Raw genomic sequence first — 27,098 nt, forward strand, 5'->3', positions numbered from 1 at the left:
GCTCACCAACATTAGACGGAAACGCAACCAACCTTGTGAATGACGGCTTGCTTTTAAGAAACACAAACGGCAACTACTTAGAAAAATGTACAGTGCGAAAAAGATGGCACGCGAGTCCAGGCATTAAACTCAGTCAAAGCAAACGAATGTTTTTTTTTTCAGAATCGCTTATTACGCAGGATCGTCTACGAATGATAAAGTTATGTGTGTGCGCGTATGAAGTAATTAAGTAAAAGAAACGGAAACAAAGATCCCGACTTGAGGTGCGGGCGAGCGCACAGTCAGCGAGCCATCTGGTTGGGTGCGCGCGGGCAAAGCCTTGACGAGCGTCTTTTTAGGAGCGCGCGCCCTGCTCTTGTGACTCGCTGCGGCTGGAGGTAGCGGTGACTAATCACAAGTCGAGCGATTCTTTTAAATCATCCGCCGTTTAGGAGAATTTCTCAAAATAGCAGCGCACTCGTAGATCTTGCCTGAAGCCGTACTGCCACTCGTCAGTTTTGAACGCCGCAGTGGTGTTGGTGAGTAAAGGTGATCGTAGTTTGGGTTTATTGGCGCCGAAGTAAGGAGCCCCTTTCAATTGTCCAACGATAGACCGGAACAAATGAACGTTTTGTGCAGTTTACATACATTTGATTTTCTTTAAAATGCATCCCTGCCAAGAAGCAATATTGTGAAGTCGTTTTAAAAGTCAGGACAGTCGACATATTTGGTTCATGGAGAACACGGGACAACGACACGTAAAAGCAATGGAATGGGACGGGGATGGAAGAAGCCGTGCTGCGGAGTAAAGGAGCTCACCTGGGACGAAGAAGGAAAAAACACGCGCCTGTCCACATGCTACACTAACATGCGTCCAAGAGGTCAGTGGAATTCGGTTATTTTTGCCAAACGTGTTAATTCACAACTCTTTCAGATGGGGTCTTTTACAAATGTGAGGTGGCTCGAGTAGGTTCTGCATGGCATTTAATTACTGTGTATTTTCTTGACATTCATGGGAACGCATTTAAGAAGTACTCCCTGCTGCACGGGAACCGTTCGTTATACTCAACTCATTTTTGCCCACTGCAATCAAGCAATTCAATGCTTCCACCCGATGTGTTCGTTTATTTTTATGTATTTGCTTATCGATTAATTGACTGATTGGCTGTATTATTTGTCCTGTCAGTGTGTATCCTTGTTTATTGTTTCCGCTGCTATATGCATCTGAATTTCCCCTTGGAATTATTGAATCTAATGTAATTTAACCTAATCTAATCTAATCTAATCAAATCTCAAAAGTCCTGTCTATTCGTTTTAACATCTTTTATTATTTCTGAGTAAAGTCGCCTCGACCTAAGCATTTGTCTTCTGTTTTGTTCAAGCTAAAAAAGTTACCAGAGTTGGAATATGAAAATGGTTTCTTTTAGATATCTTTCCATTTACAGGCATTGTCGTTTTTTGCTAAACTGAATGAGTAAAACATTTGATGTGTAAACGTGTATTATATAGTAACTTTTGTGTCTATATATATATATATTCTTTCATATCTTTCTTTAATATTGTGCCATTTGTATATATTATTTATTACCTTTCGTATGTATCTGATCACACCTTACACATCTACCTACAATGTGTACTATTTATTATGTATTATATATTTTTCATTTACCTGTATGCACGAAAGTATCCTCTATGTTTGTGATGATCTGAGTAGTGCACATTTAACATGTTACACCTTGTCGTCCTGCATACATCAGTTTGAGATAGATATATATATAAAGCACACATATTAATTAAATGAACAATAACAGAGAAGTTTATAAATGTTGTACAGACTTCTTCCAGAAAAACAATTAAACAATAAAATATCCATCCAACAACTGAACCCACCAATTTCAGGGTTGCAGGAAACTCATCAGCAAAGGACATAAGACAAGACCAAACTTTGCAGAGAACACCATTCTTTTACTGGTTTTGCTCACCTACATTTGTACCATCAATTACAGCAGACCAGAAATTGAAACAGCAGCAGTAAGAAATTAAGGAAAACACTGCATTTGGGCAAATAAGGACATAAAGAGAGGCAGAGCAGAAGTGACAAACAGCTTTATATATCACATAGGACTAACAGCTCCAGTGATAACTGTGAATAAAAGCATGAGAGCAACTATTAAAAAGGAGAAATATTTCAGAAAAGGCACACGATGACCCAAAGATTTTTTTTCAGTATTTTAGTAGTAAAAGAATGGTCAAGGAGGAAGTGAATTGAAGTTTCTACATGTGAAGACATGGATAATTTTCTAGCAGTTACAGGGACTACTAAGGAAGTACTTAGTGATTTCGAAATTGTAGAGGGAAATACTGCTTTAATAGAATAAAATCTAACAAATCACCAGGACCAGATAACATTTATCCTTGAGTACTAAAGGAGATTAGTGTATATATCTACAAACCCTTAACCCATATTTTTAGTAAGTCACTGCATACTGGAGATATTCCAAACTACTAAAAATAGCAAATGTTATCCCATTATATATAAAGGGTGATTGGGCAGAACAAGTAGCTACAGACCAACAAGCTTAAAGTGCATCATGGGTATATTCATGGAAAAGACTGCACATCACATGGCAAAAACAGCAATGTTACTGAATATGAGTTCAGACGAGGAAGGTAATGTTTTAACAATATGCTGGAATTCTATGAGGAAGTAACAGAAGATTGCGATCAGAGAGCTGCAAATAGTATTATTTATCTGTATCTTTAAAATACATTTGATATGGTTGCATGTGAGAAGTTGGGCATCATCAAACTAAAAGAATTGGGAATTCAGGTTGTAGTGTGTAGATGGAAGCAAAATTGGCCCAAACACAGGAAGCAGAGGGTTATGATGCGAGGAACCTTATCGGAATTAGTGAATGTTAAATGTGATGGTCCTCAGGGGTCGGTGCTGGGGCTGCCGCTATTTTTAATACTAATAAATGATATAAGTGATCTGGATAGAAATGTATATAACAAACTGATTATGTTTGCAGATAATACCAAACTAGGTAGAAAGTATGCTGATTCTAGATTAGCTGCATCATTACTGAGGGACTTGAACACATATGTTCCAGATCAAATTTAATGTAAGTAAAAGTAAAGTATTACATGTAACAAGTAGAAGTGATAGATTTGAATACACACATCTGTGTTGTGGGGGGTGGAAAGTTGAAAGTATACCTTATGAGAAGGACCTGGCTGTCATAGTAAACTTGTCACTCATAAAGAAAGCTAACAGAATGTTAGGTGACATAGCACCATGTGTCGAGTACAAGTCAGGAGAGGTATATAAACACTGGTTACGCCTCACCTGCTACTATGTGTAGCTTTGTTTATAAAAAAAGATATAGCAGCACTAGAGAAAGTACAAAGAAGAACAACTAAGCTGATTCCAGGACTAAGAGGTATAGTTATGTGGAAAGATTAAAGGAGCAGAACTATTTCAGTTTAATCAAACTCGGATTAAGGAGTGAAAAATTGTCAATGAAAAGTTTTGTACAAATGTTAAACAGTTTTCCCTTGCATAGAGAACCATAGACACATGTACTTAATTTCCACGTAGTGTGGTAGGGAGTAGGACATTAGGAACTTTGAAAACTCAGACTGATGTTATTTTGGAGAAATAAGGTGGATATCGTCAGTAAGCTTTGTTGAGCTGAATGTCCTGTTCTTGTCAACATTTTTCTAATGTTCATATCAAGTTTAAAATTAACCTGCTCATTTTTGAGATGTGAGAGGAAAATAGGAGCATCCACAGAAAAACCACACACCAAGGTTATTTTTCTTGCTTCTCTGTTCTCACAAACAGTACATAACCAAAAGCAATTGCACAGCTAGATTCAGGGAGATTTTTTTCGTCTGCGGATCATAAAGCTACTCAACAGCCACTCATACTGATAACTGCATGAGTGTTACTTGTATTTACAGTATGTATGGTCAGTGGGAGACATGCATGTGAGAATTTCAATGTACTGTACTATGCACAGTTGATAATACATTTGAGCTTGAACTTCCATTTTAATTTGAAAAGGAAGAATATGCAAATATGCACCCAAAGGGGAAGCCATCAAGTCAAAACCAGTGTTGAAGAGCTTTGATGCAGTGGTATTAAGTGCTGTGTCTCCATGCTGTCCAAATGTTCCTCACAAATGAAAGTGAAATAACAGTAACAGAAGATACAGCCATTTATCAAAGGTGTAGCTACAACAAATAGTTACAGTTCTCATCCATCCATCCATCCATCCATCCATTTTCCAACCCGTTGAATCCGAACACAGGGTCACGGGGGTCTGATGGAGCCAATCCCAGCCAACACGTATACAGTGAACCCTCGTTTATCACGGTTAATCCATTCCAGACTCTACCGCGATAAATGAATTTTCGCGAAGTAGGAATTCTTTATTTATAAATGGAATATTTTCGCAGTTAGAGTATAGAACACCTGTTTACGACCTTCTAAATACATTTTTTAACATTATTAGAGCCCTCTAGACATGAAATAACACCCTTTAGTCACCATTACACTCGTATTACCCAATATTAGACAAAATAAGAGAAAATAGGACATATTAGACATTACAAATATCATATTATTATTATTGTACAGTACATTTAATTACACACACACACAGTTCTTACACACAACCACTAACCTATGAAGGCACGAGCTCAGTAGGAGAGTCTTCAGGTGGTGCAGTATCTTCAGCAGGTGCGTCGTTGTCTTCTTCTGCTGAAGGAGTACTAGGAGTAGGCAGTGGGTGTCTGGGTGCGCGGCTGAAGAACATCTTGATAGGCAGTTGCTGGCGCTGTCTTTTCATATGCGTGAGGAGGCTTTTGTAGGGTATTGCCATCTTTGATCATATCCAAGAGTTTCTCCTTCTCCTGGATGGTAAGCATCTTGCTCCGGCGCTTAGTTTCATTGTCAGAAGGCTTAGAAAATGCAGCACGTTTAGGAGCCATCGTGGGGCTTAGATAAAAGTTCTCAGAAAGCACATGCATAGTGATGTAAGCGTGTATGAGAAAAAATCGCGATAGAGTGAAGCCGCGAAAGTCGAAGCGTGATATAGCGAGGGATCACTGTACTCGTATAATAGTTGGACAAGTGACTTTCATTTTTTTGAACCAAAGATTCCCGACTACTCTTAAAATGTCACTTCATGGTCATGCATCTTGGTCAAGATAGCAGCAATAGTACAGAAGGATATTGTGAATAAATACTGAAAATGGTGAAGGGTCAACTGGCAATGATTATGACGCCAATTTTTAAAGCAATGTAACAATATAATAAACAGATTCTATGTTATGTACACCCACGTACACCGTATTTATAATGATATTTACACCTTATCTTCTCACAGACTCCAGCTTATAAGGTAACATTGGTGACATCATTTTGTATAGGAAAAATCTAAGATGGAAAATGAAATAAGAATGAGTAACATGAATTTTTTTATAAACCGTCTTTTTATGGCAAACCATAGCTAAGGGGAATTAAAAATATTTTGAGAAAGTAAAAGACAACTCTGTTTGGAAACACTGATTTTTTCTTTGTATAGTTATTCTAGAAAGTGCAACTTGTCTTAAACATTAACTTTCGGCATTTAGTCTGCTAATTTTATAAAACCTTTGTTCTTTGTTTTCTTTGTTTTAACAGTTTACTATATTTAGAAGCTTTTGCTCACATTTATAAAGAATGTAAAATTGTGTTATTTCACAATGATAAAGCAGTGGGTTTGCAAATATTAAGTTATGTTAAACCCTCTTGGCTTCTAAACACTTTCTGCCTAGATCTGAATTACATGGAACTGCTATTCTTTTTGGTACATGCTTCGTGTATCAATCACCACAGCATTCCTTTCCAGTGTAGACTGAAGTATGGATTATTAAGTATCCTAAAAAGATGAAATACTGTAGATTAAGCAGGTTTAGTCATGGATGGATTATTAAACATGTACATGTATTTTGAGGAACCAACTAATTTGTTTTCCAAATCTTCAAGTTTAATATTGTGTGTGTGTGCTGTACGTGGAGGAGAGGCAGGTTGGGAGCTTGTACTGATACAGCGCATTGCCACACCCGCTACACAACAAACCACCTCAGGATTCCAAATTAGGACCAGAGTGCAGCTGTGCAATGGGTAACACCTCAGCAACACACTAGTTTGAATGGAATGGAATGGAACAGTGTGAGTGTTTTTTTTTACAGTGGCTGGAGTGCCAATCCTGTACTGTACATAGTATAATTAAATTCTTACTTATTGTTGCCCGGGTATATTTGTAGAATGGGTTAAGGAAAGAAAGCAAAGGTTAATGTGTTTTTTAAAATGGTGAGCCTGTTGTTATTGCTATCTGTCCCATCTGTCATTCACACTGCCTCTCAATGAACGCTTCTGCTCTTGTGAGCTGAGAATGTGTTCCTTTTGAGTTCAGTTGGATTCCAGAATTGTAGTAAGTCCTTGCCGGGTTGTAACTATGTGCACTTTCATGTCTGACTCATGTTTTTAGTTCAAGGTGGACAGTTTGTAGTGCATCAAATTCTGAATAAAAGCTGACAAAGTAGGAGTTAAACAGTTTTTGAAGGAGTTAAACAATTTATTATTTTATTTTTATTTTCCTTTTTGTTGTGCAGCAGTTCCACTCTTGATCAAGTCTTGACTCGATCAGAGCCAGTAGGTGCCACTGGTGTGTAAGCTGTAGCACATGGCGGGGGGTTTGGATTTTAGTTTCCAAAGTTGCCTGTATTATCTGTATGGGTCGAGAGAGTAACTATGCAAAATTTGATCCAGATTGGTCAAAGGGTGTAGGATTGTATAGAAAACATACATACAGACAGACAGACAGACAGACAGATAATCTATAATCCAGCTACCCAAACCCAACACAAACAGACAGATGTGTTTTATTTTTCTTATAGGAAACACTTTCATTTCATTTCCCACCTGCACAGGAAAGATGCAAACATCAAACATTTGTCTTCTCTTCTTTTTTCTCTCTCCCTTATTCTTTTGCCTCCACTCTTCCTTCAGTAAGCGTTATCCACCTCCTCCTGACTCTGGCTCTCGGAACAGTGGCAGCAGGCTTCTTTTATCCTGAACTCGGAAGTACTTCCAGTGGCCTGTTAGTGTGGTCCGGAAGCACTTCTGGGTGAGGGGGAAAAAAAGGAAAATATAGCCATTGGCTATATCTTAAAGGCTCTGGGGAGCTCCGTTGCATGGGTGTCTTATCTCCTGAATGAGACACCACCTTCAGATAGTGCCTTGATTTTCTACATTCTGGACCGGAAGGGGCAGAGTCAATTGTCCTCTTAGAGCCACAGGTGACAAAAGAGACAGAAGAGTCAGCGATTGCTCTCCCTAGTCTCCCAGAGTGGTAGTGCTTACCTCTGCTCAGTCTAGAAGGTGACCCTCTGATGCACATGCTTGACTATATATATATATATATATATATATATATATATATATATATATATATATATATACACATACATACATACATTCACAGCGCATCACTTTTTCCACATTTTGTTATGTTACAGCCTTATTCCAAAATGGATTAAATTCATTTTTTTTCCTCAGAATTCTACCCACAACACCCCATAATGACAACATGAAAAAAGTTTACTTGAGATTTTTGCAAATTTATTAAAAATAAAAAAATTGAGAAAGCACATGTACATAAGTATTCACAGCCTTTGCCATGAAACTCAAAATTGAGCTCAGGTGCATCCTGTTTCCCCTGATCATCCTTGAGATGTTTCTGCAGCTTAATTGGAGTCCACCTTGTGGTAAATTCAGTTGATTGGACATGATTTGGAAAGGCACACACCTGTCTATATAAGGTCCCACAGTTGACAGTTCATGTCAGAGCACAAACCAAGCATGAAGTCAAAGGAATTGTCTGTAGACCTCTGAGACAGGATTGTCTCGAGGCACAAGTCTGGGGAAGGTTACAGAAAAATTTCTGCTGATTTGAAGGTCCCAATGAGCACAGTGGTCTCCATCATCCATAAGTGGAAGAAGTTCGAAACCACCAGGACTCTTCCTAGAGCTGGCCGGCCATCTAAACTGAGCAATCGGGGGAGAAGGGCCTTAGTCAGGGAGGTGACCAAGAACCCGATGGTCACTCTGTCAGAGCTCCAGAGGTCCTCTGTGGAGAGAGGAGAACCTTCCAGAAGGACAACCATCTCTGCAGCAATCCAACAATCAGGCCAGTATGGTAGAGTGGCCAGACGGAAGCCACTCTTAGTAAAAGGCACATGGCAGCCCGCCTGGAGTTTGCAAAAAGGCACCTGAAGGACTCTCAGACCATGAGAAAGAAAATTCTCTGGTCTGATGAGACAAAGATTGAACTCTTTGGTGTGAATGCCAGGCGTCACGTTTGGAGGAAACCAGGCACCGCTCATTACCAGGCCAATACCATCCCTACAGTGAAGCATGGTAGTGGCAGCATCATGCTGTGGGGATGTTTTTCAGCGGCAGGGACTGGGAGACTAGTCAGGATAAAGGGAAAGATGACTGCAGCAATCTACAGAGACATCCTGGATGAAAACCTGCTCCAGAGTGCTCTTGACCTCAGACTGGGGCGACGGTTAATCTTTCAGCAGGACAACGACCCTAAGCACACAGCTAAGATATCAAAGGAGTGGCTTCAGGACAACTCTGTGAATGTCCTTGAGTGGCCCAGCCAGAGCCCAGACTTGAATCCGATTGAACATCTCTGGAGAGATCTTAAAATGGCTGTGCACCAACGCTTCCCATCCAACCTGATGGAGCTTGAGAGATGCTGCAAAGAGGAATGGGCGAAACTGGCCAAGGATAGGTGTGCCAAGCTTGTGGCATCATATTCAAAAAGACTTGAGTCTGTAATTGCTGCCAAAGGTGCATCGATAAAGTATTGAGCAAAGGCTGTGAATACTTATGTACATGGGATTTCTCAGTTGTTTTATTTTTAATAAATTTGCAAAAACCTCAAGTAAACTTTTTTCATGTTGTCATTATGGGGTGTTGTGTGTAGAATTCTGAGGAAAAAAATGAATTTAATCCATTTTGTAATAAGGCTGTAACATAAGAAAATGTGGAAAAAGTGATGCGCTGTGAATACTTTCCGGATGCACTATATATATAATATATATATATATATCTATAATATATATATAAAATATAATCTGCGGTGGGCTGGCGCCCTGCCTGGGGTTTGTTTCCTGCCTTGCACTCTGTAGTGACCCTGTAGTTAGGATATAGTGGGTTGGATAATGGATGGATGGATGTGTATATATATATATATATATATATATATATATATATATATATATATATCTATATATATATATATATATATATATATATATATATATAATATATATATATATTATATATATATATATATATATATATATATATATATATATATATATATATATATATAATATATATATATATATTGGTATACTGTAGGGCGGCACGGTGGCGCAGTGGTAGCGCTGCTGCCTCGCAGTTAGGAGACCCGGGTTCGCTTCCCGGGTCCACCCTGCGTGGAGTTTGCATGTTCTCCCCGTGTCTGCGTGGGTTTCCTCCGGGCGCTCTGGTTTCCTCCCACAGTCCAAAGACATGCTGGTTAGGTGGATTGGCGATTCTAAATTGGCCCTAGTGTGTGCTTGGTGTGTGGGTGTGTTTGTGTGTGTCCTGCGGTGGGTTGGCACCCTGCCCGGGATTGGTTCCCTGCCTTGTGCCCTGTGTTGGCTGGGATTGGCTCCAGCAGAACCCCGTGACCCTGTGTTCGGATTCAGCGGGTTGGAAAATGGATGGATGGATGGATGGATGGTATACTGTATATATACTGTATATAATATATAGTGTGTATTATGACATGTGAATCCCTGTCTTGCACTTCAAAACATGAGGCTGAGTCTCAGTACTTCAGCAAAACTGACTTTATTCCGCTTAAAACAGGAACAGCACGGTTATTTATTGTAGTGGGATGTACCATTCTATACACAGACACAGCAGTCAGGCAGGGTGGTGGCCAGATTAGTGACCAAATAATCATGTTCCCTGCATTTACAATCTTCCTTGCATCACCCATTGACGGCAAGCTCTTACAGTGCGACTGTGATCGACTCGGATCTGCTTTAGCTGCGAGCTGCTACAGCGCTGGGAACCCGACAAACTGTCTTCTGCAGACGTGGCGATCGAGCTTCGGGATGCTGTTCACCATGTTGTCCCATTGGAGGGAGTCCCACAAGAGTTTAGAAACCTTACAACTCCCCTCTCAGCTTTGTCCACTCCGGTGTGGGCAAAGCGACCATCCAAGCCGGGCTCAGCTAGGCGGGAGAGAAAGTCAGCATTGGTGTGTGCAGCCCAGGGACAGCGGTGAACATCAAAAGCAAAAGCCTGTAAACTGATAGACCAACAGGTGAACCGGGCGTTTGTATCCTTCCGTTTGTACAGCCGTTGCAGTGGGGCGTGGTCAGTCATCAGAGTAAACTGTTGGCCCCAGAGATACTAACGGAGGGCTTCCACTGCCCACTTAATCGCTAAGCACTCCTTTTCAATTATCGAATAATTACACTCCCTGGGTAGCAGATTTCTGCTGAGAAACATAATGGGGTGTTCTTCCCCCGTAAAACATTGTGAGAGCACCACTCCTAAACCAAAAGTGCTAGCATCTGTTTGCAGAATAAATTCCTTCGAAAATTCTGGATTGTGCAGAACCGGGAATGATAATAAAGCGGCTTTTAGGTCCGGAAAAACTCTCTCACAGGAGTCAGTCCAGACAACCCTGCGATTCTTTCTGTTCTTTGTCAAGTCAGTGAAGGGGGCAGCCCAATGTGCAAAATTGGGAATGAACCGTCTGTAATTCCCCATGAGCCCGAGGAAGGCACAAACCTGCCTCTGTGTTTTGGGACGGGGATATGCAAGTACCTCCCCCACCTTGCTCATTTGAGGCTTGAGCAAACCCTTCCCCATGGAATATCCCAGATAGTGGGTTTCTGACATACCCAGCTGAACTTGTTAGGGTTGGCAGTCAACCCCGCCAGCCAGAAACTGTCAAGCACACCCGAAGGCGGATGAGAAGAGATTCCCAGTCATTACTGAAAATGACCACATTGTTAAGATAGGCACCAGTTAAATCATTCCCAACAGCGACCTCAGTTTGGGGGGCTGCTGCGGCTGTGACCAGGACTTTGTGACGGTCGTGCCACTCCTTTAAAAGATTAACATGCCAAATTTGTATGGGTTACCGCCGCCCGGGAATTCTGACCTTATGTAATTCACAGGGGACATACATTCTTCTATCACTGCCAGTCCTTGCCATCTGGCCCAAAATGTATGTGGGTCGGATGGGATCAACACCAGCACACTATCACCCTTCTTAAACTCATGGAGTTTACTCGTCTTATCATAATGACGTTTTTGTGCCTCCTGTTTGTGCTACTTATGCTCCACCGCAATAGAGGACAATCTGGCAACTTGCTCTTGCAATGAAATGACTCAGTCAACAAACCTCCCCCCGCAGGGGGCGTTTCGCGAGTCCCCATCCATTCATCCAGAAAAATGTCCAACACCCTGTGTTGTCGCCGGCCAAATAATAGTTCTAAAGGGCTCATCCCAATGGATGCTTGCATGGCCTCCCGAACAGCAAACAGGAGGAAGGATACTACAGTATGCCAGGAAGTTGGATTGTCATGGGCTACCCGCTGAATCATCTGTTTTAGGGTTTTATTAAGTCATTTAGTCAGGCCATTCGTCTCCAGATGATAGAACGTGGAGTGTAACTGCTTAATTCTGAAACTTTCGCATAGCTGCTTCATGATACGAGACATAAAAGGGGTGCCCTGATCAGTGAGAACCTCGCAAGGGATACCAAGACGTGTGAACATATCCAAGAGTGCTTTTGCAATAGTTTGGGCTTCTGCCCGTCGCAGCACTGATACTTCTGGGTATCTTGTGGTGTAATCAATTAACACAAGCATATATTGAAAACTACTTTTACTTCTGGGAAGCGGGCCAACAATATCTAATCCCACCCCCTCAAAGGGAAAATCTAAAATAGGCATCGGTACAAGGGATGCCCTGGCAGGTCTATGAGCGGAAACTATTTGACAATCGGGACAGGACTTACAAAATCACACCACATCCTGGCTCATATTCACCCAATAAAAGCGTTTCGAAATGCGTTCCCTTGTCTTTTTCACGCCGAGGTGACCCCCCCAAAATGTGACTGTGAGCGATCTTTAAAACCTTCTCTCTATGCTCACTTGGTACTGCCAACTGCTCGATACGCCCATCACCCATGCAATCAGAAATCTCCCAATACAGAAAACCATCCTTAAGTAAAAAATGAGGTGTTTTAAAATTTGGGTCCTCTCTTTCCTGATAATAAGAATCATTTGCGATGTGGGCTTGACTGAATGCAAAATCCAAGTTGTTATCGGCACACTGTAGGTGAGCAAACTGGTTGACAGTCTCTGCTTCCTCTGTGTTTGATGCAGAATCGCACTCCCCTCCCACTGCTGCCATGTCCATGCAGCAATACTCTCACCTCTCATTGCTATTGAGTCTTTGTCCCGGTCTGTGTTGAGTGTCCAGTCTGTGGAGGTTGTTGGTGCATGCAACGGCTTGGAAAAGTTTGCCAGCTGTCTCAGGTTGTCACTTGAGGATGAGGATTCGCCCCCCAGCTCACTGGACAACTCCGGTTCAATTTCAAACCCGTTTCCTTGACTGACATTGTGTGTGGTGAGCCCCTCTCTATCCACTAAGGGGGTAGGTGCTCTCAGGTGGCCAAGACCCATGGGAAAAGTGCATTCCTTTTTCCTATTAGGAGTGGCAAGGGTGAGGTGTTGGATATGGCAGTCCAAACCTTTAAGTTCTTCCCTTTAAATTTCAGAGGAAGTAGTATAGTCTCGTATGTCTAATGTCCCCATGGACGCAGCGATTGTTTACTTTGTTTGTAGCCTTATATGGGGTCTGCCGGAGCAAATCGCGGCTGACTACACTGAGGTTGCTACCAGATTCCAAGAGTGCTGAGCATTCCTGTCTGGCCAGCGTAATTGAGACCTTAACATTATACTTCAGTAACATCTTGGGGGAAACTTGCGAGATGTATATCTGGGCCAGACCAATAGCCATTGTTTGTGTGGGTGAGAGGTCCCATTTGATCGCAGCGAAAGCAGCTGTCTTTAGTCCGCCCTATGGTGTTCACACTCTGGCGTCTTCTACTCATGGCGCTGGTGACCCTGAAAGTCTGTGCTGGCTGGATCGAAATCAGGGTCAAGCCTGGGTAACCCCATTGTTTCCAGATGGCTTGAGCACCTTCTAGTCGGCAGGTCAGATCCAGCAGCGAGTGGACGTCGTTCTGTAGCATGTCCTAACAAAGTCTCTCGTCTATCCCTGACAGGACTGCATCAGTAGCGAGCTTCTCCGCAATGCACTCAAAAGGGTCTCCATGGATCCAGCTTTGAATCAGGTCCACTAAGCTCTGGATCTGTCCTTGTACAGGGCAATCTGGATCAATATGCCACAGCCAAAACTGGTGCCCCTTGACCACCAGGCTCACAGCCGTGCTGAGGAGGATCTGTTGCTTCATGTAGTCCTAATCATTGAGGGAGATTCTGTATGGCTTGGAGGACTTCTCTAGTTAAAAACAGGGCTAAAATAGTTGTCTTAATGTCTTAAACACAGTAGCGTTCTTCTTGGCTCTTGAACTCCGTTACTCAAGCAAACATACTGTATAATACACATAATAGCATCTATAGCATACTATGTATTTAAAATATACAAGATAAATATACCAACACAGTAATTAAAAATGTACATTTTTATTACACTTATGCACAAGAAAACAGGACATAAATTGCATGTTCGTTTAAGCTAGCTGCCAAAGCTACGTATATGGCTAGTAGGAGAATAGAGAAAGAGAGCCAGACACGTGCTGTAGAGCAGGAGTGGCAAACTCCAATCCTGGAGTGCCGCAGTGGCTGCAGGTTTTCATTCTAGCCATCTTCTTCATTAGTTTTGCTGCTAATTAACTTCTTTTGCCTTAATTTTAATTAACTTGATTCAGGCCCCTTAGTTGTTTCTTTTTCTTTAATTAGCTGCCAAACAATAATGAGACACAAAACAAGGTGCCACATGACCAGCTCATCCGTGCTCATCACACAATATCTGAAAATAAAGAAAGGTGAAGATCTCAGTAAATCAACAGTTATGGAAATGTCTGCTATGTCAGAATGAGAACAGCAACAAGCCATAGAATTAAATAACGAGTTTAATTAACAGCAAGAATTGGCTTCTCATTAAGAAACTGATTGGAGTGAAATTAGTTGGAGTTTGAAGCCCCAATTTAGCTGGTCAATTGTTGACTTGTTTCACATTTGATGAAGAAAATAATTAATTCAGAGTACCGAATCCTTAAAAACAGGGCTAATAAAATGAAGGGAAAAAGAAGTTAATTAGCAGTGAAAACTGGTCACTGATTAGGAAAAGGGTTAGAATGAAAACCTGCAGACACTGCAGCCCACAGGGACTGGAGTTTGCCACCCCTGCTGTAGAGAGTAAAATTCATATGAGAACTTGAATATGTTCAGTGTCATTCAAGTCAAAGTCAAAGCAAACTTTATTGTCGTCTCAATCATACACAAGTATACAGGTAGACGAAATTGCGAAGCTCAGGGTCCACAGTGTAACAACATGAAGTGCAAATAAAAAATTAAAATTAAATTAAAAATAGAATTAAAATTAAAGTTTAAATTTAAAATGAAAACACAAACAAGACATTGTGCAAAGACAAGATTGATGCAATGTATGGTATAATGCAATCTAGATACATAAATATAGTCAATAAATATGTAATATAATAAATAAATAATATTGATTATGCAGAAATTATCAGTGTATGATACTAGTTGTTTAAGACGTGTAAACAACGACAGGTCAGAATGTTTCAAAGAATGTCAAAGTTCAGTGTGCAAAATACGTAAAGGTCAGTATGAGATTTTCAGTTCTTTTCTACCTGCACACTTGTCTTTACAGGAAAATGGCTCACATGTATAAAAGTTCTGTTTTTAGAGGTGGTTGAGGCCGTGTGGAAGATTCCAGGGGGCAGCCTGGTGTTAAGGAGTCTGATAGCTTAGGGGTAAAAACTCTCCCGCAGCCTGGCAGATCTGGCTTTGATGCTGCAGTATCTTCTCTTGGATGGCAGAAGTGTGAAAAGTATATGTGAGGGGTGTAAGGGGTCCTGCACAATTCTGCAGGCCTTGAGGACACAGCGTTTGTAAAATATGTCCTGTAGTGAAGGAAGAGGCACCCCAATAATGTTCTCTGCTGTCTTCACTATCCTTTTGCAGGAGCTTGCGGTCGGATATGTTTCAGTTGCCATACCAGACAGTGGTGCAGCTGGTCAGAACACTCTCAATGGTGCCTCTGTAGAACATGATGAGGATGGAAGGGGGAAGACTTGCTCGCTTCAGCCGCCTCAGGAAGTGTAATCTCTGATGGGCTTTCCTGATTAGTGATGAGGTGTTATGCGTTCATCTAAGTTCCTCAGTTATGTGCACACCGAGGAACTTGGTACTCCTAACAGTCTCCACATCTGAACCGTTGATGATGAGTGGGATGTGGGCAGGATGTGATTTTTCTGAAGTCCACAATTATCTCTTTTGTTTTGTCGACATTGAGAGACAGATTGTTGTATTTATACCATGCAGACAGCCATTCTACCTCATCTCTGTATGCTGTTTCATCATCCCTTCTTATCAGTCCCAGCACTGTTGTATCATCCACAGACTTGATGAAGTGGTTGGTGTTGTGTGTGGCTGTGCAGTCGTGAGTCAGCAGGGTGAAGAGCAGTGGACTAAGCATGCAGTTGCAGTATGTTGTGTGTGATCATCTTTCTAAGTAACCACAATGGACAGTTTTAACAGATAAGCACCTCAAGCATATCTAGCTCACTTATACAGATATTACATTACAGACATTATACTATACATTACCATTAAGAATGCATGAGGAACTGTGCAACATATCGGTATTGGGTAATAATGGAGTAAAAATGTATCAGTATGTGGTCTAGTGTTAGGATTATATCTGATATACTAGACTGATATAATCTATTTATTGGAAGTTATAGATTCAAGACTACAAATTAAACAAAATGATTTGTTTATTGCTGGGTATAGATTTATTGACATAATCAACAAAACATCCATCCATCCATCCATCCATCCATCCATCCATTCTTTTCCAACCCGCTGAATCCAAACACAGGGTCACGGGGGTCCGCTGGAGCCAATCCCAGCCAACACAGGGCACAAGGCAGGAACCAATCCTGGGCAGGGTGCCAACCCACCGCAGTCATCAACAAAACAGCAGTATGTAAAACTTTGTGCGTGAGTAATACCTGCATGGTAAAATTAATTATGAGGAGCTCAGCATTGTCAAGTAAGATGGCTACCTCAAAGGTAAATGGAGAAACCTTCATTTTATGCCTGGCAGCCTGTTCTCCTTTCTTATCTAAGTTGTTGATTGAGATCTCCTAACTGGTTTTCACTTTAAACACTCTGAAAGGGGTAGCATGACAAAAGCTTGCAGTGAAAAAAGTCTGGCACTTGTGAAATCTCTGTGGGATTAGTTTGATTTATTGGAAAGATATCATTTTTTTAATAAAAAAAAGTAAAAGAGAAATGGAAGTGTGACTAAACAAACCATATAACACAAGTAGGTATACAATATACAACCAAAAAGAAACCACAAAACCTTGCAAGTTAAAGGCTGACTGTACTGTACAATTTATTGTGCCACATTATGTGTAATTCCTTGCAACAAATCTAAAAGAAGAACACATCCATATTTACAGTTGAAGGCAGTGATTAAGCTGTATTTATCTTGAGTGGGTGCTATATCCAAATATCCATATCACACTGTAATTAAATATTCTGACAGCTTCAGTAGATACCAGTATTTGTGTATTTTATTTAGCAAATTATTTATTTATGCATGTATGATGATTAACTGCATTTTGCCATTTTATATTTTGAAATCTTTGTTAATGCTCTCCTACCCACATAAATTTGATAAGGCATATTCAGCTTATTTCTATTTACTTACACCTCTGTTGAGCTAACATGGCACAAGACAGTGTTTTTGCATTACAGCTTACCATTTTTAATCACTTCCATTAAAAATTCTTATTTTATGAAACCAGCTTAATCAGTTGCAGAGTTTTTTATTGGTCTAGATTCAGCATTGATTCGTCAGTCAGTCTGAGCCACACATAACCCTGGCAAATATTTAGGGTTTGGCTCACTTATTACGCAAAGTTCACATACAGGTCCATACACGAAGATATTACCTTTAAGATGCTGATATAATAATAAAAGATAAAAATCACATTTCTGGTTCCCTTAAACATACACAGATTTGTGTTTTTGTGGTAATGTTAAGGTTTACATTTAAATGTGTATACAGGTTTTTCAGTTAGTTTTAGCATACCGTAAAACATTTTTTTAAAATTCATACCGCAAGAAAAATTTCCTCCTGTGTAGTGGATCAACTAATTTATCACCCATTTCTATGTTGATGCCTGTAGCCTTGGAATGAAAGTATACTCAAGTTCTTCAAAAGCAGTTGGCCTGTCATTACAAGGCAGAAAACCTAAATCTAATAAACATTTTATGTGCAGGGGAACCTTTATGTGTTTTTATAAGTGTCCATAATATGAAATTCTTGCACTTTTTTCCACAGTAAAAGTTCAAAATGGAAAGGTCATGATAAGGCTCATTTTTTTTTTTTAATATTTTCAAAAGATTTCTTGCCTGAGACAGAGCTCTTTATAAAGTGTCCAGTATCTAAGTAGCAGCAGATAGAAAACAATATAAATGTATTCATTGCAGCAACTGAGCTTAGCTCTTTACTTTGCTTGTGATTTTCTAATCATGAATATCACTAAAAATATGTCTGGTGGCTTTTTAAAATTTGGGGTGGAAAGCACAGAGTATTGTTCCTAAAACTGTTCCTTTAGTTGTATAACGGAAGTAATCCATAGCAAATAAGTAAAGTTATATTCTAGTTTTTCTGTTCACATCACTGTGGACCAGCAGGTGCATTTTTTTAAACTATGATATGATTTGGTGCATCTTCAAACCTATCCCTTACTGTTACCTAGTGACTGACGTTTCCTGTTGCTTAATTCTAGCAGATGAGGCCGAGGATGTATGTGTGCTTCAAACAGCATGGAGGATTGTAATAAGTATTGACTGTGTTTCTGATGCATCTTTAATATTGCAATCGCCAAAGTTGTCATTATAATTGGCAAAGTGAGCTTCATACTACTGGAATAATTACAACACACATCTTACTTCTCAACAAGATTACTACATGAGGCAGGGAATGAGTCCAGTGACTTTTTTAACTAGAGACATTTATTAAAACACTAAGTGACAGGTAGAAGTTTATGGAATTAACATGTGAAAATGCTTCCAGACAGGAGCTAAATGCTTTTCTTCCTGTGTTAATGGTGTTAATATCACTGGTGTTTGCAGCAAATTCAGTTCATCACTAATGTTAAGCAATGGTAATCATACCCATTACCACAGAAACTGATAAGCAGCACGTATATTTTAGTCAAAAGAAGCTAGACCCAACATGCAAAACTGCAGAGACCAGACATCTCCATATTTAAACCAGTTCCATCTGCAGGTGCTGAAGTACCCTGAATTGCTGATGCCCATAACTGTCTATGTATGGGATATTAAACCTTTCTCCAACTAATGTAAGTCAACACTGTTTTTCCTTTGTGCTTGATTTTCTGTTAAGTAGTAAGTAATTCTAGGGACTGCTCACGAATACTTGTTAATAGCAACGATAAATACTTTTATTTCCACCTGTTTTTAGAGAAAAGCCAAGCAAAATGACACCTTTTATTGGCTAACTAAAAAGATTACAATATGCAAGCTTTCGAGGCAACTCAGGCCCCTTCTTCAGGCAAGATGTAATACAGAAACTGGAGTTCCCTATGTTTATATACACACTCTAGGACAAGAAACAACATTGGTAAATATTTAAATGAGAAATTTTAAATTTAAAAAATTAATAGATTCATTCAGGCTAGGGTTAATTTAACAAGAGAAAAAAGAACAATGTATTGTCAAGATCTCTGGATAAGATAACTGTCCAACAAAGTGGACAGTTGGAAGAAACTGGCACACATGGACAGCGACATCTTCTTCTTAACTAAATGCAAAAAGGAAAGAGTGTGTATATAAACATAGGAAACTCCAGTTTCTGTATTACATCTTGCCTGAAGAAGGGGCCTGAGTTGCCTCGAAAGCTTGCATATTGTAATGTTTTAGCCAATAAAAGGTGTCATTTTGCTTGACTTTTCTCTACATTCATAATGGCTAACACGGTACAACACCCTAGTACACCTGTTTTTAAAAATGTTATACCTTGGTTATTATTTGGCAGCATTTCTTTTGTATTAAATCTTAATTTGTTCCTGATACATATGCAATTAGATTCTGATTGATTTTTGTGTTTCTTTTTTAGGAATGTTTATAATTATTTTGTAGTGGAGCCAGATGTCTTGTATATGGTACTTTATTACAGCCTGTTGGATGGCCATGAATATGATCACTCTAGTAAAGGTCAAAGGAGCAAAAGTTGGTATGTTTCATTTTTTAAATTTTGGCCACTATATCATTGCAGTCTGCAAACAAAATTGTAAATGCAATTTTCATTTTATCAGTAACATTACTTTGTTTCATGTAAAATATAAAATATAATGGTTCATAAACAGCACAAACATTGAGACATAAGTATGAACATTTTCAAATGTGCTGTATGATTCTGGAGACAAACTATGCTTTTAAAAATTGCTCTATATATATGCATTTGTTCATCAATTAATTTGAGTATCTCTGGTTAAATTTCCTTATGCAACTCCCTAGCTTCAAAGCTTTTGTTTTAAAAGAAGGAAACATACTTGTAAATATGTAAGAATAAAACAGTTAATTAATTAGTTAGGTGTGTAAAACAATGAAAATGTTCTGGGATTATTATTCCCACCATGAATAATTCCTCAAAGAAACAAAATTTTGCAAAAATCTTTTTTTTTTTCTTATTTTGTATGGCATGGGATGCTAGCACACACAGTACTGATTGAAAGTTAGTGAAATCTCATGGTATTTATTTATTTTTACCGTAAAATACACCTTGCTTTTATAAAAGAGAGGTTAATGTCCACAAATTTATTAGTCTATGTGATGTCAGATATTGTGGCAATTTAACTGTTTCTACCTTGATCTGCAGTCGTGTTATCTCTACCAGTCTGTATGCACTTCATGAGACCTTTCTATGTAGACTATGCTTTTTTGTTTCCTTTGATATTATTGCCTTTGGATTCATCTCCAAAGCAGTCATAACTTTGATATATAGAATTAATCACCAAAAGTCATAAAATTAACAATCTAACTAAAATATATATTCAGATGAGTAAATTAATATGAAAATTTAAAATAATTAATCGTTTTTTTTTTTTTTTTACATCCAGATATACGTAATTGGTGAAAATTATAAATATTTTGTTATGTAATATGCCACCGGTGACTCATATTCCATGATTTTTTTCTCTTTAAGTTGTCTGTGAACAGGGTTCCATAAACTCCAGCCAAGGAACAGAGGTGAAAATGGGAAGTTCTCTATCAGTTCAGTGTACTTTCTACGAGAAAGGGAGTGAAAACTGCAGGAAAACTATTTTACAGGATCATATCGAGCTCCCTACTAAACGACGAAATCAGACAGCTGTTTATTCGGAAATTAAGGAACTCAGAGTAAACAAAACAACATTTGTTTGCAAAACAAATTGTAACACCAAGCCTATCACCTGTGGGATTGACATTAAAGTTGGATGTAGGTAGTCAGTTTTAATTAACCTTTATGACAAATTATTTTCTGAAAAATTGTCACACTTTGTTAACCAAATATTACAGTAAACATAGTGCAGGTGAAAAGGGTGAAAAAATTTTAAAATAATCCCAAAATTAATGTCCTAATATATACTTATCCCAATAAATACTATTGTAAAGCACTTTGAGATACTTTCATGCAACAAAATGTATTATATTAATAAATATTGTTGTTCTTGTTATACCTTCTGAAAAAAACTTATGATCAAGTCTAAATCTACTGCTTTGGTGCAACTTATCATTATTTCCCTTTTTAGCAGGGAATAGATCATGTTTAGGTTTATATTGTATTTTCTTATGAAATGATCTATTCCACTAGATTTTTGGGGATACTGTTTGAGTTTGGTTTTTTTTAGCTCATGGTTAACTATTATATTTACTGTCTTATATTCTTTACTGCCTAAAGAAATATGGTAGGAAATATTGATTCAGTCAGTCATTTTCCAACCCGCTATATCCTAACTACAGGGTCACGGGGGTCTGCTTGAGCCAATCCCAGCCAACACAGGGCACAAGGCAGGAACAAACCCCGGGCAAGGCGCCAGGCCACTGTAGGGCACACACACACCAAGCACACACTAGGGTCAATTTCGGATCACCAATGCACCTAACCTGCATGTCTTTGGACTGTGGGAGAAAACCGGAGCACCGGAGGAAAACCACGCAGACACGGGGAGAACATGCAAACTCCATGCACGGTGGACCCGGGAAGCGAACCCGGGTGTCCTTACTGCAAAGCAGCAGCACTACCACTGTGCCACTGGAAATATTGATTATGAAAACAAATTATTTTTCAGGTTCAATTTAAAAGTTTTTTTTTTTTTTTAAATTTGATGTCTTAAGTTTATTTTAACTTTCTTCACATGCTCTATTTCCAGTATGATTATCTAGATCAACATCACTAAATCTTTCAAATTACCAGTGAAAAACAATGTATAACAGGCATTGGTAGAAGAATTCCAGTAATAAAGCTGCTGCAGTTAGATTCTGGTCAAAGTTTTTTAAAATACACAAAATTATTAGGTGAATTTATCCTTTTTAGTTTAGTTTTGGCAATTGCCTACAGGTATCAATCAATGCTATGGGGAACTACAGGTTAACCATAAATTTGTATTCATAATACATAATTAACAATCAAGAGATTAAATGCCAAAATCTATATTAATATTAAAAGTACCTAATAATTTGGTCTCCATTACCAATGAAGAAACGTGTTTCCATTTAAGCACTGTACATTAGTTTCTATGACTGAATTGTAGGACATTGTGAATTTATTTCAGTTCACATACACATTTAGGACACAAAATATTCTGTTCACATATGCTATTAAACTAACATTAAGTAGATTTTATTATATAAAACAGCCAATATATGCATAAATAATATACATAATGATTATAAATAACTGTTCTCCAATTATTCACACTATTATTGAATTTTTTCAACTCAAAGACCCACCTGAAGAACCTACACATTTGAGCTGCATTCAGAAAGGAGAATTTGGGAACATTACATGTACCTGGCAAACAGGAAGACATCCTCTTATTAAAACTACCTCTTTATTGTGGTAAGTAAGATTAGACCATACTATATGTACTTTTGTGTTTCTTTTTGGGAAGTGTTTAGTTAAATCTTTTTTGTTTTGTATTTTACTGTCAGATAGTAGGATAAGACACAGATAGTAAAGTTGAACAGTAAATTCAATTCCAGGGGAATAGAGCACCATTGGAATTTACAAATCCAGTATTAGCTACGCAAATATGTGTTTTCACTTCTTTTTTGCTACTCTGCTGCTTTTAGGCACATTATTTGAAATTTGTCAGCTTTCTCTAGTAAAGTATATACAGTACAGTAGTTGTTCCATCATAGTTAAATAAGGTATGGGTTTGTAGGTAAGTGAAAGAATGCTGTCGTAATTTATATAGACAAAAAATACCTTCTCAAAAATCCACAAATTATGATTTTTATTATTCATTAGGTTATTTTATATTCCAGAATCTCCTCGAAGCCGTCCGAAAGTCATTCTCCATGGCCTCCCCAAACTCCTCCCACGCCCGAGTTTTTGCCTCAGCAACCACCAAAGCCGCATTCCGCTTGGCCTGCCGGTACCTATCAGCTGCCTCCGGGGTCCCACAGGACAAAAGGGTCCTGTAGGACTCCTTCTTCAGCTTGACGGCATCCTTCACCACCGGTGTCCACCAGCGGGTTCGGGGATTGCCGCCACGACAGGCACCGACCACCTTACGGCCACAGCTCCGGTCAGCTGCCTCAACAATAGAGGCACGGAACATGGCCCATTCGGACTCAATGTCCCCCACCTCCCTCGGGATGTGGTCGAAGTTCTGCCGGAGGTGGGAGTTGAAGCTACTTCTGACAGGGGGCTCTGCCAGACGTTCCCAGCAGACCCTCACAACACGTTTGGGCCTACCACGCCTGACCGGCATCCTCCCCCACCATCGAAGCCAACTCACCACCAGGTGGTGATCAGTCGACAGCTCCGCCCCTCTCTTCACCCGAGTGTCCAAGACATGTGGCCGCAAGTCCGACGACACGACCACAAAGTCGATCATCGAACTGAGGCCTAGGGTGTCCTGGTGCCAAGTGCACATATGAACACCCCTATGCTTGAACATGGTGTTCGTTATGGACAATCCGTGATGAGCACAGAAGTCCAATAACAAAACACCGCTCGGGTTCAGATCAGGGGGGCCATTCCTCCCAATCACGCCCTTCCAGGTCTCACTGTCATTGCCCACGTGAGCATTGAAGTCTCCCAGCAGAACGAGGGAGTCCCCAGAAGGTATGCCCTCTAGCACCCCCTCCAGGGACTCCAAAAAGGGTGGGTACTCCGAACTGCTGTTCGGTGCATACGCACAAACAACAGTTAGGACCCGTCCCCCCACCCGAAGGCGAAGGGAGGCTACCCTCTCGTCCACCGGGGTAAACCCCAATGTACAGGCTCCAAGTTGGGGGGCAATAAGTATACCCACACCTGCTCGGCGCCTCTCACCGGGGGCAACTCCAGAGTGGTAGAGAGTCCAGCCCCTCTCAAGGAGATTGGTTCCAGAGTCCAAGCTGTGCGTCGAGGTGAGCCCGACTATATCTAGCCGGAACCTCTCAACTTCGCGCACTAGCTCAGGCTCCTTCCCCTTCAGAGAGGTGACATTCCACGTCCCAAGAGCCAGTTTCTGTAGCCGAGGATCGGACCGCCAAGGTCCCCGCCTTCGGCCACCACCCAACTCACACTGCACCCGACCTCCTTGGACAGAACTTCTAGGCGCAGCCAGGGTGTTGAGGGGGTCCGGTTTGGTGGGCTCAGGATTGGGTCACTGCTTTTTGCAGATGATGTTGTCCTGTTTGCTTCATCAGGCCGTGATCTTCAGCTCTCTCTGGATCGGTTCGCAGCCGAGTGTGAAGCGGCTGGGATGAGAATCAGCACCTCCAAATCCGAGACCATGGTCCTCAACCGGAAAAGGGTGGAGTGCCCTCTCAGGGTTGGTAGCGAGATCCTGCCCCAAGTGGAGGAGTTCAAGTATCTCGGGGTCTTGTTCACGAGTGAGGGAAGAATGGAGCGTGAGATCGACAGGCGGATCGGTGCGGCATCCGCAGTAATGCGGGCGTTGCATCGGTCTGTCGTGGTGAAAAAGGAGCTGAGCCGCAAGGCGAAGCTCTCAATTTACCAGTCGATCTATGTTCCTACCCTCACCTATGGTCATGAGCTATGGGTAGTGACCGAAAGAACGAGATCGCGAATACAAGCGGCTGAAATGAGTTTCCTCCGCAGGGTGTCTGGGCTTTCCCTTAAAGATAGGGTGAGAACCTCAGTCATCCGGGAGGGGCTCAGAGTAGAGCCGCTGCTCCTCCGCATCGAGAGGAGTCAGATGAGGTGGCTCGGGCATCTGATCAGGATGCCTCCTGGACGCCTCCCTGGTGAGGTGTTCCAGGCACGTCCAACCGGGAGGAGGCCCCGGGGAAGACCCAGGACACGCTGGAGGGACTATGTCTCTCGACTGGCCTGGGAACGCCTTGGGATTCTCCCGGAAGAGCTAGAAGAAGTGGCCGGGGAGAAGGAAGTCTGGGCATCTCTGCTCAAGCTGCTGCCCCCGCGACCCGACCTCGGATAAGCGGGAGACAATGGATGGATGGATGGATGGATATTTTATATTCCCAACCTTATCTGTAAAACTTTATTTTTTTCCACAATTCCAACTTGTACAAGGGGGAAAAAAACTTCAGTATTGTCAAAATTGTTTACTACAGTAATTCCTCACCTATCGCGGGGGTTACGTTCCAGAGCCCCCCGCGATAGGTGAAAATTGGCGAAGTAGCGACCTATATTTATTTTATTGGCAATCCTCCGAATACCGGTCCCAAATTATTTAACAACTCTTTTCCTATCGAGTGGACAATATTTAGGAGCGGGAGCAATAAGGTTAGTTATAACCAGCTTACTTATTTAAAAATATAGGTTGCATCATGACTTGTCGACCTTTCAGTGGCGCAACTGCCACAAACGCAATCTTTTCGGCAATTATATGCATTTGCTCAGCGATAACTACAACATTTAGTTGCTCCGTGTTGAACTGTTACCACTAAGAGACGTTGCAGCTGTTGTGCTGGAATTAATACAAAATATTGGAAATACATCTTATTGTCTTGCAATAAATGTTTTTTCGCGGCTTTCAGTGTAGTATTGTCCACTCGATAGGAAAACAGTTGTTAAATAATTTGGGACCGGTATTTGGAGGATTGCCATTTTATTATTTATACATATTTTAAGGCTTTATAAACCCTTCCCACACTCTTATAAACCTTTCTCACTCTCTTGTTAACCTTTCCCACGCTCTTATAAACACTTCCTATGCTCTTAAACACTTTCTACATTCTTAAACACCGCAGACCAACACTGCACACTGCACGCAGCGATCAGACGTCAATGTGTCTGCACTCGCTTTGTGAAGGGGGGCAGCTGAACTCATGCTGAGCAGAAATGGACTTTGTGCTGCTTCTGCCAAAATGCCTGCTTGTCGCTCTGCGCGTTCGGAAGGAGGAGTGTGTGTGTGTGTGGGTGTGTGAGAGCTGAATGCACCTTCGCTCAAACCCCCCCTCCCCGGAAGCGCAGTACGCTCCTGCCACTTCCCATTGTCAAGGGGGTGGGGAGCTGAATGAACGCTAAGGAGAAGTGGACTTTGTGCTGGCTTTGTGCTGCTTGTCGCTCTGCGTGTCAATAATTTTAAGCCTGTACATCACCAATTTTCCTGTCTCACTGTCTTGTCTTGCCTGAAGTTAAAATGTTTTATAATAGTGAGATGTTACTCATATCCTTAGCCCGACATCCACATATCATATGTGTTAACAAAGTGTGTTTTATAAGTTTACATGTGTTTAAAGCATGTGGGATGGGTATTTTAAGGCTTAAACTATAAAAATGTTTATTTATATGGTCTTTCTATATCGCGGATTTTCTCCTGTTGCTAATGGGTCTGGAACATAACTTCCGCGATAGGCGGGCAATCACTTGTATTTAAAAACCTGCAAAGTCGTGAATCCGCGAAAAGTGAACCGCAAAGTAGCGAGGGATTACTGTATTACCATTTTCCGTTGATTGCTATTTTACACTGCATAAGATCATACGCTGTTGTTCTTAATTGACTTTGCATATCTACCACTACAGTACTTACATAATCAGTGGCAGTCAAAACTGAGAATTTACTCTTTACAATGCATTCTAAATGCAAGTCTGTTTTAATTCTTCCATTTTCTTTTACAGGGTGAAAAATAAGACTCACAAGTTAAGCTTTATAAATACCAACCCTTCTTTTGGAGATGTAACGTTTTCTCTGCTCGATGAGGAATCACAGTATTCTGTTTGGGTCATTGCTTCAAACACCTTGGGAAATGCATCCTCTCAAATTTTAAATTTCAGCCTTCAAGATATAGGCAAGCCTTTTCTTTATAAATATTTTCTTTCCAATAGCAAAGATGCAGTGTACTCTGTTTAACTCTTTTCTTAATTAAAAAATATGCTCTAGTCTACATCAGAGGTAACATTATCTGATGACTAGCTTCTTACATAGCCTCTCCCTGGGCATTTTAGGATGTATTAGTAGTTGAGACATAAT

The 27,098-nt window shown here is 40.5% G+C and overlaps 1 protein-coding gene across 1 annotated transcript; it reads left to right on the plus strand.

Moving 5' to 3' along the window:
* Window positions 1–26,978, plus strand: LOC127529434 (interleukin-12 receptor subunit beta-2-like). Its single transcript, XM_051932974.1, has 5 exons — window positions 1–860; window positions 19,559–19,675; window positions 20,648–20,920; window positions 22,429–22,543; window positions 26,747–26,978. The coding sequence occupies exons 2-5, from the start codon at window positions 19,591–19,593 to the stop codon at window positions 26,976–26,978; spliced, it is 705 nt and encodes a 234-aa protein (XP_051788934.1). The 5' UTR covers window positions 1–860; window positions 19,559–19,590.
* Window positions 26,979–27,098: the final 120 nt, after the last annotated feature.

The sequence above is a fragment of the Erpetoichthys calabaricus genome, chromosome 10 (assembly GCF_900747795.2).
Source record: "Erpetoichthys calabaricus chromosome 10, fErpCal1.3, whole genome shotgun sequence".
Taxonomy (NCBI): domain Eukaryota; kingdom Metazoa; phylum Chordata; class Cladistia; order Polypteriformes; family Polypteridae; genus Erpetoichthys; species Erpetoichthys calabaricus.

Excerpts from the sequence above, each read along its gene's own strand:
- LOC127529434 (XM_051932974.1), top strand. The coding sequence starts at position 19,591 with ATGTCTTGTATATGGTACTTTATTACAGCCTGTTGGATGGCCATGAAT. Across the intron at positions 20,921-22,428 it reads GATTGACATTAAAGTTGGAT|ACCCACCTGAAGAACCTACA; the intron begins GTAGGTAGTCAG and ends TTCAACTCAAAG. Across the intron at positions 22,544-26,746 it reads AAAACTACCTCTTTATTGTG|GGTGAAAAATAAGACTCACA; the intron begins GTAAGTAAGATT and ends TTTCTTTTACAG.